At 52.4% G+C, this 15,408-nt stretch overlaps 1 protein-coding gene and 1 long non-coding RNA gene across 3 annotated transcripts in view; one reads left to right on the plus strand and one right to left on the minus strand.

Moving 5' to 3' along the window:
- SLC48A1 (solute carrier family 48 member 1) overlaps positions 1-6,018 on the plus strand; it is a 32,575-nt gene extending 26,557 nt beyond the window's left edge. For both annotated transcript variants that reach the window (XM_075902089.1, XM_075902090.1), the window contains exons 2-3: positions 638-805; positions 2,851-6,018. In XM_075902089.1, the coding sequence (XP_075758204.1) occupies positions 638-805; positions 2,851-2,987 (305 nt within the window). In that variant the 3' untranslated portion in view covers positions 2,988-6,018. The remainder of the gene's footprint in view (positions 1-637; positions 806-2,850) is intronic.
- A 3,139-nt stretch (positions 6,019-9,157) lies between these two features.
- On the minus strand, positions 9,158-15,028 carry LOC142818944 (uncharacterized). The gene is made up of 3 exons (XR_012896633.1): positions 14,892-15,028; positions 11,968-12,135; positions 9,158-9,283 (listed from the first exon to the last, which is right to left on the minus strand). It is a non-coding gene; the product is annotated as an uncharacterized LOC142818944 (long non-coding RNA).
- Between the last annotated feature and the right edge of the window lie 380 nt (positions 15,029-15,408).

A 15,408-nucleotide genomic window follows, 5' to 3' on the forward strand; every position in this document is an offset into this window, starting at 1 on the left:
TATTCTGACTTACCTGCTTTGCATCCCTTTTCCGGAATTTGGGGCCAGTGTAGACGAAGCCCTAACGTTTAACGATGCTAAATATGTTAGCAGATCAGGCCTCGAGTGTCTCCATTTTGGCAACCAAAATTAGTGGGCATGTGACAGTTTTGGCTTTAATTCTGTGCTTCAGTTCCCCAGATAGAAAAAGAGTTAATAACACTGTTTAATGTTTTGATGCACTGAACTACTTCTGAAGTATCCATACTGTGGTGAAAGAACCCTAACCATACCCAGGAAGAAATTAATCTTTGTATGCAGGGCTAAGTTTGCACCAGTGTGTGTGAAATAAGACGTGGGGTCAAGCATTGAATGTGGAATATAAAAAGTTATTGAATAACTACCTGTTCTTTAGTGAGTCTTGGTCCTGTGGAAAAAGTGTGAGCCTCTGTAATTGGTCTGTTTCGTAATGCATTCACTCAAGAGACTCCATTAGGGTTGCATAACCAACCTTAATTCTAGCATTTCCTAGCTTTGGAGCTCTTGACTTTGAAGCTTTAATGTTCTTACTGTAGCTTTTGGCTGTAACTCGCTGTATATTTGTTTGTGCTGCCATGTGATCCGTTATTCTGATTCCCCTTGCTGTTTAATTGAGCAGGTGTTCTGGCGCTCTGGGCCCTAATCACGCATGTGATGTATGTGCAGGATTACTGGAGGACCTGGTTAAAAGGGCTGAGGTTTTTCCTCTTCATCGGGATCCTCTTCTCTGCTCTCTCCATGGTGGGATTTTGCACATTCCTTGTTCTGGCCATCACCAAACACCAGTGTAAGTATATAGTGTCCCGGAAATGATCAGGGGGAGGGGAAGGAGAGGGGCTGGAATTAATGGGATTGTAGAGGGGAGAACAGGCACAAGTTAGTGACAGTGAGTCCATGGCAGAGCTGGAGCTGGCACAGAGCATGCCCAGAATCGTTCTCCTTCAGTAAGCCAACTTGTGGGGCCGTGTTACAGGGGTGGGGCTTGCACACGCCATATTGACCAGATGCGACTAGGGATGTAAAATCTCAGTTAATCTGTTAACCAACTAAATGTTAGGTTGACCTAATGTTTAACTGGTTAACTGACTGAGCGGGATCCGGGCTGGGGACTGCTCCAGCCTGGCAGAAGTAGCTCCCACCCTCACTGGGGCTGTCGTCGGCAGCCACCCCCCTGCTACTTCAGCACCCAGAGGTTACCGATGAACCAGAACCAATAAGCATCAAAAGTTAACCAGTTAACTTTCACATCCCTAGATGGAACTCACTTAAAAAACCTGATCCCATTTGTGGTAGTTACAGATAAACATCCATGCAAGCCATCCCATCTGCCAAGGATTGGCAGGGTTATTGGGAACAGATCCTCATTGCTTCCTTTTCTTTAGGAACTCCAATGGAGTTCTGCTGCAGAGAATTGAGGATCTTCTTTCATTGACACATTCGATTGAAATGCCAGAAAATGTTAATTGTGCCCTATTGATCCCGTCCCACCCCAGCAGGATGGTGGGTGTGGGGCAGGGGAGCAGTGAGGGTTAGTGCCTCCTAGTGTGGCTTTGGGCCATGAGGTGCTACTGCTCTAGAAGCAACCCTACGTAATGGGTATGCTTTAGTCTGGACTGTACAGCACTTTCCCAATAGAGAAAGTGTTTGCCTGCAGTGTAAGACAGCTGAGGATCGAAGTGTGTGTGAAAGCCTGGTGCTGGACCACCTCTGAGAGACTTGGAGCCTTGTGTTCCTAGGCAAAGGCTCTTGCCATCTCTAGTGCCACGTGTCACTAGCTGTTTTCTGATGAATAACCAAAAATGTTCTCTCTCCTTTTCTTCTCCATGAGCGCTGCACAATATTGGACAGTTGATAAATAAGCATATGCCAGTAGTGTAAGATCCTTCAAGTAGTAATGTAAAGGGTTAACCAGTTACCCAGTAAGCATGAGTCTTACCGGCATGCTTACCGGATAACTGGTTAAACAGATGCCCAGCCTGACCAGAGCATCCCCCCACCCTGGCTGCTCCAGGGTTAACCAGTTACCATAGTGCTTAACCGGTTAACTTTTAAAACAGGAATTAACATCCCTACTTTCCAGCCTGCAGGTTACTTGAATTTCATCATTAGATGCATGCTTATCCCAGTTTGCATTAAAGGATCTGAAATAAGCTTCCAAGCAAGTAATAGCATTCCACTTGAGTCCCTCTGATTAGTATGCCTCGCTCCCATTCCTGCTCTGCAAATATTTACAATTCTCCCGCTGCCGGCCCTTGCCCAGCATGCAGTTCTGGGCTCCTTCCTGTAACGGGCAGGGAAACCCCCTTCTTGCTCTGTGCATGGGGATTCCTCATTTCTCCTCAGAACCTCCAAATCAGAAGCGTTCCTAGCAAGCGGTGGTCTCTTCCGATGGAAAATGGACAAGGGTGTGGCAGCCTGGTCCAGCCTTCTACTCTTGGGCCCCACTTAGCCAGAGGCTGCTGGGTTGGTAACTGCATGATGGTTGTCTTGCTGCAGTCACTGCTTATGCATCTGGAGGGTCCCTGGCAGGAGAAAGGGAATAGTTGCACAGAGTGAGGAAGAGTCACTTTAACCCATGCTCAGAACAGAACTGGGCATGGAGGCTGCTTCCTTGGAGCTCCCATGAGTATCCTGCAGGTTGAGCCTCCAGGACCCACTGCATTTAGAACTGCCACAACAGTGCACGCTGCAGAGCTCGCTGCCTGGAGACAGGAGCAGGTGGCTTCTGTTGAACGAGAGCTTGGAAAGAGGTTCTGCCTGAGACAGCTTTTTATGGTGAGCGTGGAATCTAAGGGGGGACTTTAAATGTAACTGGCTCCTTTTCTTTCCCAGCGCTGGCTGATCCCAGCAGCTATTACCTGTCGTGTGTCTGGAGTTTCATCTCCCTGAAATGGGCTTTCCTGCTCAGCTTATATTCACACCGGTACCGGAATGAGTTTGCAGACATCAGCATCCTCAGTGACTTCTGAAGCATGGACTCGGTCCTGACGGCAGCTCCTAATGTTTGACCGAGCCTATGGATGCCCTGTCTGGCAAGGAGGCTGTGAGAGGCAGAGAGCAGGAGCAGCCCAGCACCATATGACTTGTCTGTCTGCAGTAGGGTTTTTCCTAATTGCTTTTATTCAACCACTTAATTTGGCTAATTATGTCAACCTAGTGTTTTTTTACCCTCCAGGGAGTCCATGTGTCTGCCAGTGAGTCAGGAAGTTCCAGGCACTCACATGCAGCTGGCCTCAATTTGCTATCTGCCGTACTCTGCTATCGTAGTCCAGTGACTTTCAAAGAGGACAGTTGCAGGTTAGGCTGTGGAGGCAGCACCTGGTTAAGAATTGGGCGTCCAATGAATCACCAGCATGTTCCTGGGGTTGCTTAGCAGGGGGCAATGCCATGTGACAGGAGATCTTTGTTCTCGCAAGGCATTTGAGCAAGGGCTGCATGTTTCCCAGCACTGGGGACGACAAACGTGCTGATACCTCCAAGGCAGCCCCCCAAACCTTCAACATTTCCTTGTGTTTCTTCCTGTAAAGAGTTGGGCTAAGAGGAAGGCATGGTGCCAGCTCTCCCCACTCACTAGAGCGCACACATCGCCTCGTGCAGGCCAGAAGCAAGCAGTGAGCTGTGCAGCGTCAGTCGTATCAAAGGGGGGTCACGGCCTGTGAAAGCCAGGCCTGGAGGAATCAATGCCAGCTCAGCATTGCACCCTGGGCCAGTGTGCTGCATGGCAACCCAGGATCGTGCTCAAAGCAGCAGCACTCGAGAGTGTGGGATGTTGAAAGTGACATGTGGGCAGTGGGTGCGCTGGGCAAAGGGTCTCAGAAGAGTCATGGATGAGTGATTTGTTATTTTAAAGCAGTCTGCCCCTTAGTGGTTGTGAAGCATTTGGAGGGCACTGTATGCACTTATTCTATCTGCCCTGTCACTATGGCCCATTGGTGCTGAGTGGCTCCAGCTAGCGTGGGGGAGAGAAGCAAGAGCTCACCATGTCTGTGCATCCAGCAAAGGCCTGACCAGCCATGGCTGGCTGCCGCTCCGTGGAGGTGGCTACTGCCTGCTGTAGGCCACCAGCAGTTTGCCTGGGTTGTGAAAGTTCTGCAGACATAAGATAATGCCCCCTCCCTGCTGACCTAAGGCAGGTGAAATTGCTGGTGGCAAACGGGTTGCAGGAGCACAGCAGAGGCTGGGTGCAACCCTGGCACTTCTGCAGGTTTGAAAGTCCAGCAGATCTCCATGGCAAGTGTTACCAGCATAATGCTCTGAATTGATGCCCAGGAACATCACGGGGCCTGCTGAAGGAGTGTCCTACGGAATGTCAGGGAAGTGTCGGGAGGCCCGAGCACAGTGTCAGCTCCTGTGTGACACGGATCACTTGGACACTTAATGATCTTTCACTCTTGGGTTTGGGCCTTGTTAATATTCACCCTGGGAAGCTGCAAACCGCAGGCTGTTGCTTGCTTTCCTTCCCTTGCTCAAGCACATGCTTTCAGGCCAGGGCGGCCCTTGGGTTGCTTTGCAGGGGGTGTCTCAGCAGGTTGCAGCTGGGAGTTCCTTTTCAATAAATGAAAATAGCAGGTGTGTGAGAGTGTTTCTTTGGTGCAAGTGGGTGGGGGCGGGGCAGAGGCACAAGGAACTCCCAAGGCCTGGCAAGTGGAGAAGTGTCAAAGAATTGGGCTTGACTGCCCCATTATATGTGTCTGCTCCCAGGTCCAGTTGTGAAGTCACTCCTGAGATGGGCTCCAAGAGCTCCTCAGCAAGCCAGAGCAGGGAGCGTGCAGAGGAAACGGCCTAGGGGCAGTGAGTAGGCCGTGGAGCAGGTGGGCTGCAGCCGTACCTGTCTGTGCTGTCAGGCCAGCTGTGCTGTAAGGCAGACTTGGTTCTCTGTGCTGCTGTCTGTGCAGTTGTCCACTGAGCAGCTTGCAGTGTCCAATGTAATGTGTGTCTCGCCTTGACATGCCTAACTCAGCTGAATTTCCCAGAAAGTTGTAGTGCCCCTGCCCCCACCGCCACTGCCCTGGCACGGAAGATCAGTACTTCGAGCACTTGGCTGGGTTAATTTTTGGTTAAAGGGTTTTTCAGGCTTTGATTAGATGTAAACCGCTTTCTGTTGGTGGGGCAGAGACCCTACCCACTGACATCAGCCCCAGAGCAGCTTCCAGGGAATGCAAGGAGTGAAGGGCAGGGCAGCAAATGCTGGAGAGACAGGGCCACTAGAAATCCTGAGACCTGCAGGAATGTCCATTGCTGCAGCACTGAAATATCATTGAGGGTGATGTTGGCAACAGGCAGGGTAAGACACCTGGCTGGAGTAGAATGCATGGCCCTGCCCTTATGAGCAAATCTGGCAAGGCAGGGAGGAGGTCGCCTGTGTGTTAGACATCAGAGTTTCCAAGTGGTTTTAAGCTGTAGTAGCATTAGTCTCCCAACTAACAGCTCATGTAGTCCTGCTCCTGAGCACGAAACGCTGCTGATCTCCAACTCAGAGGTTCATCATGACCCTAATGTTACTCTAAAAGTGGAACTGCACCTCCAGTCACTTACTAAATTATCCAGTAGAGAGAGTTTACTCGCCGTGCCTGTTGGCAAAGCCCTTCCATCTAAACTGTATGGGCACCTGCTAGCAGTGTGCCAGGGACTCCTCTCTCAGGTTTATACCCAAAAGGTCCACAGCAGCTCACCCCGAGGTTGTGGGGGATATTTTGTGAGACAGTAACTTTGCTTACAAACAGCCCACTTACTCAGCCCGTCTCCTCCACTGCCTTTGCGCTACAATTTGCACTCGCGTCACGGCTTTTTAAAAGATTGTGTGTGTAAATATATATTTTTACATTGTGTTCATGCTTTGTTTGCACGCTTGGTAAGAATTGGGTCATGTAGCAGAGTGTAATTCATGGGGTAGGGTTCATTTTCATGTATCCCAGCGTGTCCGACGTTGTACTAACCGCACTGTAACTTTGTATGTCACACCATCGTAAGAGCTGAAATACAGAGTTCTCTTTCTCACCAGCCAGTGTGTCCAGAGTGATTACCTGCCCCTGGGCTTGACTCCCTCTCCGGCAGGTTTGCAGAAGTTGCTTTTAAAATGGGCTTTACAAGGAATTTCGAACAGTTGAAATTCCTGTGGATGGGCCTTGGATCGCAAACGGTGAATTTGATCACCTGCACTCAGCTCCCCATCCAGGCTTGCACTCCGCACAGCCTTGTGTGGCAGACGCAGCTCTGCAGAGTGAGCACAGGGACGCAGTCTGCAGCCACAAGGCCCTCAGCACACTCCCAAAGTGGGCGCTCAGGCTTTGACACCCCCCTCCGCCTCAGGCTTCAGCCTGAGCTGCCATCAGGGTGCTGGCGCCGTGGCTACTATACAAGCGCTGGTGTGAGCGCTGTGAAGCCGCGTCTGCCACGCCAGCCCCAAAGCTGTGGACGAGGCCCAAGCGACGTGTCCCATGTCAGACACGTTGCATCTAATGGGCATGAAGAGAAGTTACCCCCTGAGAGAGTCACAGTCTCTGCCTTGGGCAGGGCTGCTACTTTGGCTTGTGCATGTTCAGCTGCTCAGTCCTCAGCACGTAGCCCAGCCTCCGCAACCTCGGCCAGCGCGTCGGCTACAGCACTGTCTCCAGCAGCAGTAAGGCTGCAGGCACTCCAGCCTTAACCTGCCCCAAGTGCCCGCAGAGCAAAGGTGCAGCATGTCCTGACTGGTGTAGCAAGGGGAGCACAGCCCAGCATCCCCCAGCCTGCCACCCCTTCCAGTGTAACCTGGGGAGCTAGTGTTTGCTTCTTAGAACTGCAGCTTTGCATGGGGAAAGGACAGTGGCAGTTAAGACGGGCGGGGCCAGTTGGCTGCTGCTGGAGGAGGGAAGGCTGGATTCCACGCTAATGTCACTGCTGCACCGCTATGCAGCCTGGCCATCAGTTTGTCTGCAGAATCCAAAACCCAGCAGTCCTTTCAATTGTGTTCACTGCATGTCTTTACATATGCCCAGAGCCTTGGAAAGGATGACAAATCCACTGCCCCAGTGTCCCTCTTTGGAAGGAAACCCACCGTGCTGCCCCCCGGATGCTCGTCGGAGAGCAGTGCAGCTGCTGTTGCTTTCTTACAGTTTCACTTACCCTGAAATTGAGGCTCCAGAGATCGGTCTCCTGGGATTCGATTTAGCAGGTGCAGTACAGACCCGCTAAATCGACCAGTGATGGCACCCCTGTGGCCCCAGTACTCCACCAGATTGCAAAGAGTAAGGGAGTTTCTCCCATTTATCTCCCGCAGTGGGGATGCTACAGAAATTCGACTCGAGTGTCGACTTCAGCAATGTTGTTCTCTAGCTGGTGATACATATCTTAAGTCAACTTTCTCCCCTAGTGTAGCCCTGGCCTTAGACAAGGCCTCAGTGCAGCAGGAAGGCTTCAAGAGCTTGGCAGGGTTCTTACTAGGAGCTTCTCTGGCTCACGAGGCCATCCCACCCTGGGAGGGTGCAATGTGCAGGAGAAGCTTTGGTGGTGCTGGTGGAGTGCTGGCTGCCACGGGCTGGGTGCCGTAAAATGGTCCAGTGGGAGTTACACCTTCCTGTGCAACACCAAGTGCTACAACACCTCTTGTAGCCAGTGCTGGGCAAAATGGTCCCTGCTCTGATCACCTCTGAGTTTCTAGGCTCTGGAACGGTCTCAAACCCTTTTCATCCTCTTCTACACCCTTTACTGTCTTATCAGCTTGGCCAGAGCCTGCTGCCAGCCTTTGTTAAACCATGTCTGTCGCTGCTAAGAACCAGGGCAGTTCTTGTTTCTAGTTTCCATTGACCATCCTGACCCTTGAATTGAGAGGTGCCCAGGGGAAAACTGGCCCAACTTGTGGGCATTGCCTTTGCAAGCTCCCCTCATTCCTATCCCTGGTTTAATTCACACACTCCACTGATGATCTTAGACCTCCTTGCTATTCTATTGTTGCAGTCCTGACTGCCAGTCCTGGGATTCCTATAAGGGAGAGCTATCCCTCAATCCTGACCTGCAGCTCTTCCCCTTCTAGCCCTGGATTCCTTATGCATACACCGGTCCCTGTGTCCTGGCCTGTTGCATCGTTGCCCCTCCCAATGCTGATAGAACTTTATGGCTTCACCAATATTGGTGGTGAATTCCCTTTGCTTGCTAATAGCAGCCCCTTTGAAATGAAGGCTTGGTCAGGTTTTTCACTTAAAATAGGAAGTCACCATCTTTATGTGAAGAGAAGAGTCTAGCCTCAATTTGGAGCAAATAATCGGTGGTTAAAGACAATTTTTAGGGATGTTCACTAGCACAGGGATAGGTAACTTTATGGTAGCAGGACACAAACTTCATTAAAACCCTTTGGCAAGAGGGGGTAGGGCTGTGGGTGCTCTACATGAAGAACGTGGAATCCCAGAACTGGTAGGAACCTCAAGAAGTCATCAAGTCCAGACCCCTGCCCTTACAGCAGGACCAAGCACCCACCCTGGCAGATGTTTAGCCAACCTGCTCTTAAAATCTATGATGGAGATTCTACAACCTCCCTATGCAGTTGATTCCTGTACTTAGCCACCCTGACAACGAGGAATTTTTTGGAAACCTCCCTTGCCGCAATTAAATTCACTACTGCTTGTCCTATCCTCAGAGGTTAAGGAGAATAATTTTTCTCCCTCCTTGTAACAAACTTTTAGATACTGGAAATAAGTTATGTCCCTCTGTCTTCTCTTTTCAAGACTAAGGCCAGGTCTGCACTAGGCCTGAAAGCTGGGCTTAAGGTATGCAACTCAGGTTACATAACATTTGTAGCTGGTGTCATCTTATCCGAAGCTGAGCGTGGCACCGTCTTCACAGAGGGAGGCTGATGGGAGCAAATGCTCCCATCAGCTTCCCATATCCCTCATGGCCACGAGGAGTACGGGTGCTGGCCAGAGCTGCCCTCAGCAGTCAATTTACAGATAGCAACTGGACCTGCTAAATCGAACTCCAGAAGAGCGATCTCAGGTGCAGCAAGTGAAGATGGGCCGTAAATAATCCCAGTTCTTTCAGTTTTCCCTCAGTCAGGCTTTCATGATCTTTAATCCTTTTTGTGGCTCTTCTCTCGTCTTTCTGCCATTTTTCCACATCTCTCTCTCAGCTTTCAAGTTTGCCTGCATGTGGTGCATTCCCTCCTGTGCTAATCACACTGAGCTGGTGGGGTGACCAGGATGTGGGACACCTACAGTTTGTCGTACATTCTGGTGGGACTGACAGACGAGGCTGGGTTTTTGCTGTCACTTGTTTTCAAAGCTGTTTGCTCCATCTGTGAAGTAAATGAAAGTTGTTTTTTAAAGAAAACTGGACAACTCGCACTGAGCTCAGCACAGGACTAACAATCTCCTGGGGTCACGATCTCCTGGCCACGGAGATGAGGCACTGCAGTGCCGGTTACTCCACATGGAGCAGCCCCCAGAAGGGTCACAAGCTTTCCCAACAGGTTGCACGAGTATTTGCAGCACAATGCTGGGAATCAGCACTCCTGGGTCCCAGCTCTGAGGAGACAGTGAGGCCTCCTGGGATAGAACAGGTATTGGGGGTCTAGGTTCTATTTGGGGCTCTGGGAGGGGAGTAAAGCCTAATGATTGGGGTGGGGGGTACTACGGGAATCAGGAATGGTTGGATTTTTTCCTGCCTGGCTGAAGGCAATGATGGGTTTAAGCTGCAACAATACAATACAGCCAGGCACCTGGAGTGGACAGATTGCAGGAGTGTGAATGCACTTGGGCTCTGAGGCCCCAGTCCTGACTCCTTCAAAGCCAAGGGCAAGTCCCCTCTCCTCGAGGTGACCGAAGAGATGACCCTGTACACGTGTTCGCAGACATGCTCCGAAAATGGAGAAATGATATTTTTGTGGCACAGGTTGCAAAACTAAACTTGTTTCTATTTCAAACCTTTTGCAAAACAATGAATTGAAAGTATTTGTTTGAGAGCCTTTTTTTACTTTTGATTTTTCAGGGTGTGTGTGTGTGTGTGGGAGGAGTGCAGGCGTGGGTGGGCATGGGTTAAACTCTGCTGGGTGCAGTGCACACCCTGAGCCCATGGGGCAGATGGAAGTTGTTCCCTGGATGATGCAGAGTCTGCCACTCAGTAGAATATGCTGAGTGTGTGCCAGCCCAGGGGCATTTCAGAGACACTCCCTGACTCCACAGAGCCCTGTGCTGGGGCATCTACATTCAGCGTGGTGCCCTATAACACAAAGGTTTTGTTCATGGAATTTCAAGACAGCAAAAGCTGCAGGAGGCTGAAACTGCTGCCTTGGTTCTGGTGCAAATCCAGGGCCTTGTTGGAGAAACGGTAAAAGAGGAACAGCTGTGGGTGGGAGCCCGGGGCCAGGTTTACACCCACATTGTCCAAGCACCTGCTCTTTTGATTGGCCAGGGCCCCTCTCTGAGGCCTTGTCTACACTTAAAAGGTTGCAGCTGTACTACTGTCAAGCTTCAGCGAAGACACAACCCACCCCCACAGGAGAGCTACTCCGCTTCCCCAAGAGGCAGCAGCAACACTGAGGGGAGAATTTGCCTGTTGGCTACACTGGGGGTTATCTCGGTTTAACTGCCTTGTTCGGGGGGGTGGATTTTCACACCTGTGAGAGATGTAGTTACACAAACCTAATTTCCTAGTGTAGACCAGGCCTCAGTGCTTTGTGACCCCTGTGTTACATTAGGGGAAACTGAGGCACGGTGTGCTGTGCCCCCTCCCCCCCCCGCCACGACCTTGCTCTGGATCTCATGGGAAGTTAGTGCAGGGAATTTGAACCCAGGCCTGGCAGTGGCAAAGCAAGGAGAAGGATCTGACTCCCAAGTCCTCCAAGCACCTGATGATGAAGCCTCTAAACAAAACAAATGCCTAGGACAAAAAATGGCCCTAGTTTAGTGTGAGGTGGCTCAATAGCCTGGGTGAGCATCACTCCTGTGCCCCAGGCAGGCATGACCTGTGCCCCACGTAGGGTCCGTCTACACAGCAACATTATTTCAAAATAGCGCTATGTTGAAATCACTTAGTCCACATCTGCACAGCAGGCAAAAATAATGTTGAAATCCTGTCAAGCCGGAGGACTTCTTACTCCGACTCCTGTAACCCTCATTGGACGAGAAGAATGGAAACAGAGCACTCTCCATCCAACTTCCCTAATAAGTGCTGTGTAGACACTCCCAATTTCGAAATAAGCTGCACAATTGACGTAGCTCCATTTGGGTAGCTTATTTTGAGTTAAGCCCTGTAGTGTAGATTTACCTGTACAGACGCCATCGCCTTGGGGGATGGGACCTCTCCCCAGCCTGGACTTGGCTCCAAATAATTGCACTGGATTGCGTGATAACTCCCCTCCCATCTCGGCCAGCCAGGCTGTTACAGCCCCATCCAGACCCCTCAGCCAGGCTCACACCTTGGGGCTTCTTCCCAACTCTGGGCCACAAAGAGCGGGGGCGTTGTTTGGAGCCCCCCTGCTCTTGTGCTCAGGGCTGGCTGCTGTGGGTTGGCATGCTCCAAGAGGAGGGGAGGCCCCTCGTGTTTATGTCTCTTCATCTGTTTTCGGTATCAGCGCCAGAGTGTAAGAGCCGGTGGGAGGCCAGGGTAATTAGAACATTTGGAACGCATTGGAGGGAAAGCATTGGAACGGGCTGTGGGCTTTGATGCCGTTCCTGCCGCAGGAAAGAGTCCAAGGTTCTGCAATGCTGCGGTTAAAGGCACCAGCCGGCATTTTTGCAGCACTGAGCTTCAAATCTGGCTCTAATTAGAACTGAAATGAGTTTGATGGGCTCAGCCGAATCCCCAGGGCTCACCAGCTCACAGCACAAAGAGTGCACAATGCAGCATTACTGGCAGCCTCCTCAGCAGGGGCCCAGGCCTGGATTAGCCAGGGTCTTAGGAGCCAAGATGAATGAGCGCTGGTAGCCCTCTCAAGGTAGGGAGCCCAGCGCTGAGGGAGCAGGGGGGTGTGGGTCAAACCTGAGGGACACCGGCCAAGCTGTGCAGTAACACTGGCTTCAGCAGTCTTCAAGCCAGTGCCATCAAACTATCTGCATCTTCTATACAAGGGGAGGAGCCGATACTGTGAGCAAAGCCACTGGAAGACACTCCTTCCTCACTGGCCCGGTCTGTGAAGCCGACTGGTGCCTGGGGGACAGAAAGGGGAAGGTGCTGGAGAAGGCGGTAGAGCGGCAACCAGGGAGAGAAGGCTGAGAGGTTTTCTGTCTGTCAGACTCTCCCAGTGCGGCGCTCTGGACCCACCCGTGTAGGGTTGCCAGATGGTTTAACAAAAAATACCCAACAACCGCCCCTCCAAAAGAAAACAAAAAAAAGTCTGCTGAGAAAAAAAAAGGGGGAGACCAAAGTTGTTGAGAAAAAAAAAGGGTGCTGTGCCTTTAAATGGCCCCATGCTCCTCTTCCCTCACCCCGCCAGACATGGCAGGGGAAAATGGTCCCTGCTGGGCCTCTGTCGGAGGGAAACAGGAAATACCAGACATTTTACACGTCCGGTATTTTCTGTTTTTCTACCGGACAGGGGACCTGAGTAATGGACAGTCAAACACTGGACACCTGGCAACCCTACGCCTGTGGGCGGGCAGCCCAGTAGGGGCTGGGCCTCTTGGGGTGCTGTGCAACCTGAGCCTGCAGGGTGACTCCTGAGCAGCCAGCAGTGACTGCACACCTGGAGGAAGAGGAGCATGTTTTGAAGGGCCTGCGGGGGAGGGGGGAGTTGGCAGGACAAATGGGCCCAGCAGTTGGGATGGGGGCAGCCAAGAGGGTCTGGTTTAACTCTGGGTTACTGGGGTTTCAACTCTCCCAAGCCTTATGGGTCACAGGACAGCCTCCGCCGCACATGGGCACAACCCCTTCCTGCACAGTCTGTGGTGAGAGTCCCATATCTCCCATAAGGGGGAAGGGCCAGCTCCTGCCTTTGTGGGGACCAGGCAGGTTTCCACAGCCCTTGGGACTGGCCGGAGCAGGGTTCCCTGTAAGCTGAGTGCTTGGGTGGCTGCTCAGGAGAGATTCGAATGCCGCCCGGCTGGTTAGCAGAGCCCACAGCTGGCAGCAGGAGTTTCCAGCAGTGACCCACAGGACACAATTATTCTGCACATGGATGGAAGAGTTTAGGGGGCACATTGGGCTGGACTTGCCCCATTCTAGAGGCAGGGCAGCCATAGAGCCTCCCTCCACTGACTCCTTCCCCGGGAGAGCCCAGAGCCAGGCCCAAGGAGAGGGCCAGGCCTGACTAGCCAGGGAGTCAGCTAATGCCAGAGCTGTGGGGACTGAACACCAGAGGAGGCTGTAGGCAGGTGAACGATCACAGCTCGGGGGGGATCTACCAGCATCTCAAAGTCATTTAAACTGCTTACTCATCTTCCCCCTGCAAAAGGGAAGAGCTCTGCTCCTCATTGCACAGACAGGAGCCCCTGCTTAGGGACGCTTGCTTCAGGGAGCTGTGGAGAGACTTGAACCCAAATCTCCCACCTGTTAGATCAGTGCAATAACCACTGGACCATTCTTCTCCTCTAATGCTGCACTCTCCAAGCCTTTCAGTTGTTCTAATGGCTCCTGGCCTTTTCCCAGCAATGCCCACCCACCCCCCTTTGGCTCCTATCTTCCGTGAGGTGAAATATCAACAAGGCCGCGGGCGGAGGCCAGCACTCGCCCATAATGCAGCTGCCTGAGGAGGGCCTTTGGCTGGAGTGAATACGTCAGCTCCTTGGTGCTCCTGGCCCATTCATTCCTGGTGTGGGAGCGAGGCTCTGGGGGCGCGTCCCACAGAATTCAGGCCTGAGCACCCAGCTGCCATTGCTCAGCCACGGTTCATGGAGCCACCAAATCTCTGTCGTTCCAACAGACGGACGTGATGGGGGCTGAGAGCAGCAAGCGGGCTCCTCCCAGCCTTCCTTGTCCCATTTGCCTAGGCCCGAGGGCAGGAGACTCTAGCACAGGGACACTAGCTTCAACCATGCTCCAAGCAGGACACTGAAGGCTTCTGGGCCTACTCCACACTTAGGCTGGGAGCACCCGGGGGCCCTGGCTGGGATCAGGCCCATTGTGAGGGATGCTACACCAGGTGAGGGGTGAGAGCTCAGAGGCCAAATGCCCGCACCAGGCAAAGGAGAGATTAGTGTCCCCGTGTCACCGATGGGAGCAGGGACTCAAAGGGACTGGCCCAGGGCAGAGCTAACCTTCGTCTCCTGAGTCCCACCTTGCACCCTTGCCACAAGGCAGCCTTCCTCTTGCTGCTGGAGCTGCTGCAAGGGGCTCTAGCTCCCTGCTTTGCCAGTGCAGCTGCAGGCTGGGCAGATGTGCTGGAACTGAAGAGCTAATTGCTCTGGCAGAGGCCAGGGGCTGGGAGCAGGCTCCGTGCAGCCTCTGGGGACTAAACTCTCTGGATCTCAAAGCCCTTTCCGAATGGCAGGGAGGCAGGCGATGCCGCAGGCTAGTTATAGAAACATGCAAAGGCCGGGCAGCAAGTCAGGCAGAGGTGTGTGGCACAGCTGGGAACAGGGCTCTGGGGCCAGGCTGGAGAACAGGGCTAATGCTGGGCATGAGCCAGGGCAGGCCTGCAGGCTAGGCCAGTGGAGTTGCTGGCAGCCTTGTGCTCAGGCCAGCCAGCAACCTGGTACTTGGGCCGGCTCACGCTGGCCTGGGGCGGCTGGTAGGACTGCTGCAGCATGGCCAGCAGGCCAGGGTTCGGGACAGGTGGCCTGGGGCTCCTCTGGCTGCAGGGGGGACCACAGGGCTGCGGCAGATGTGGGGGTGAGCCTTCCCAAATGGGGGGCTCATGTGCTTCCTATGATGCTGGGGGCACTTTATGATGCTTGGCCCTCAACAAGAATTAAGCAGCTAGTAAAACCAGCTCCAGTGTTAAAACTATTGGAGAGTAAGAGACTTACAGACACGTCTTCAGATGCAGCCAAACAAGGCCTAAGCGCAGCTCTTGTCCAAGTCTAGTGAAACTCTGGAAACCTGCTGCCAGCTTCCCTGTCCTGGAAATTCTGTTTCTGTTAAAAATGGTTCAGATGGCTCTTCCTACACTTGTCACACGAGATCTTTCACGTTTCAAGCTTCTGGTGGCTGGTACCCTCCAGTTTTGTCAGGTAACTGCATGATCGGCTCATTCTCCAGCATCGATTCAAGCTGCTTCCGCACCGGTACCCAAGTGAGTTAGTGCAAGGCTTTGGCACCTACACTTCGGCACTCGGGCTTGTTTTCCCATCCCTTAGGGGCCTACACTTAAGGCTCCCTGCCTCCTAACTCGGGCCTCTCCCCGTGGGTACGTCTACACAGCAGGGCTAAACTTGAAATAAGCTACGCAACTTGAGCTGTGCTAACTGTGTAGTTTAAGTCGAAATAACTTATTTCGATTTTGGGCACGTTTACACAGCCCTTATTTCGTAATAGAGCTCTCTT

This window comes from Pelodiscus sinensis, chromosome 19, assembly GCF_049634645.1.
Source record: "Pelodiscus sinensis isolate JC-2024 chromosome 19, ASM4963464v1, whole genome shotgun sequence".
Taxonomy (NCBI): domain Eukaryota; kingdom Metazoa; phylum Chordata; order Testudines; family Trionychidae; genus Pelodiscus; species Pelodiscus sinensis.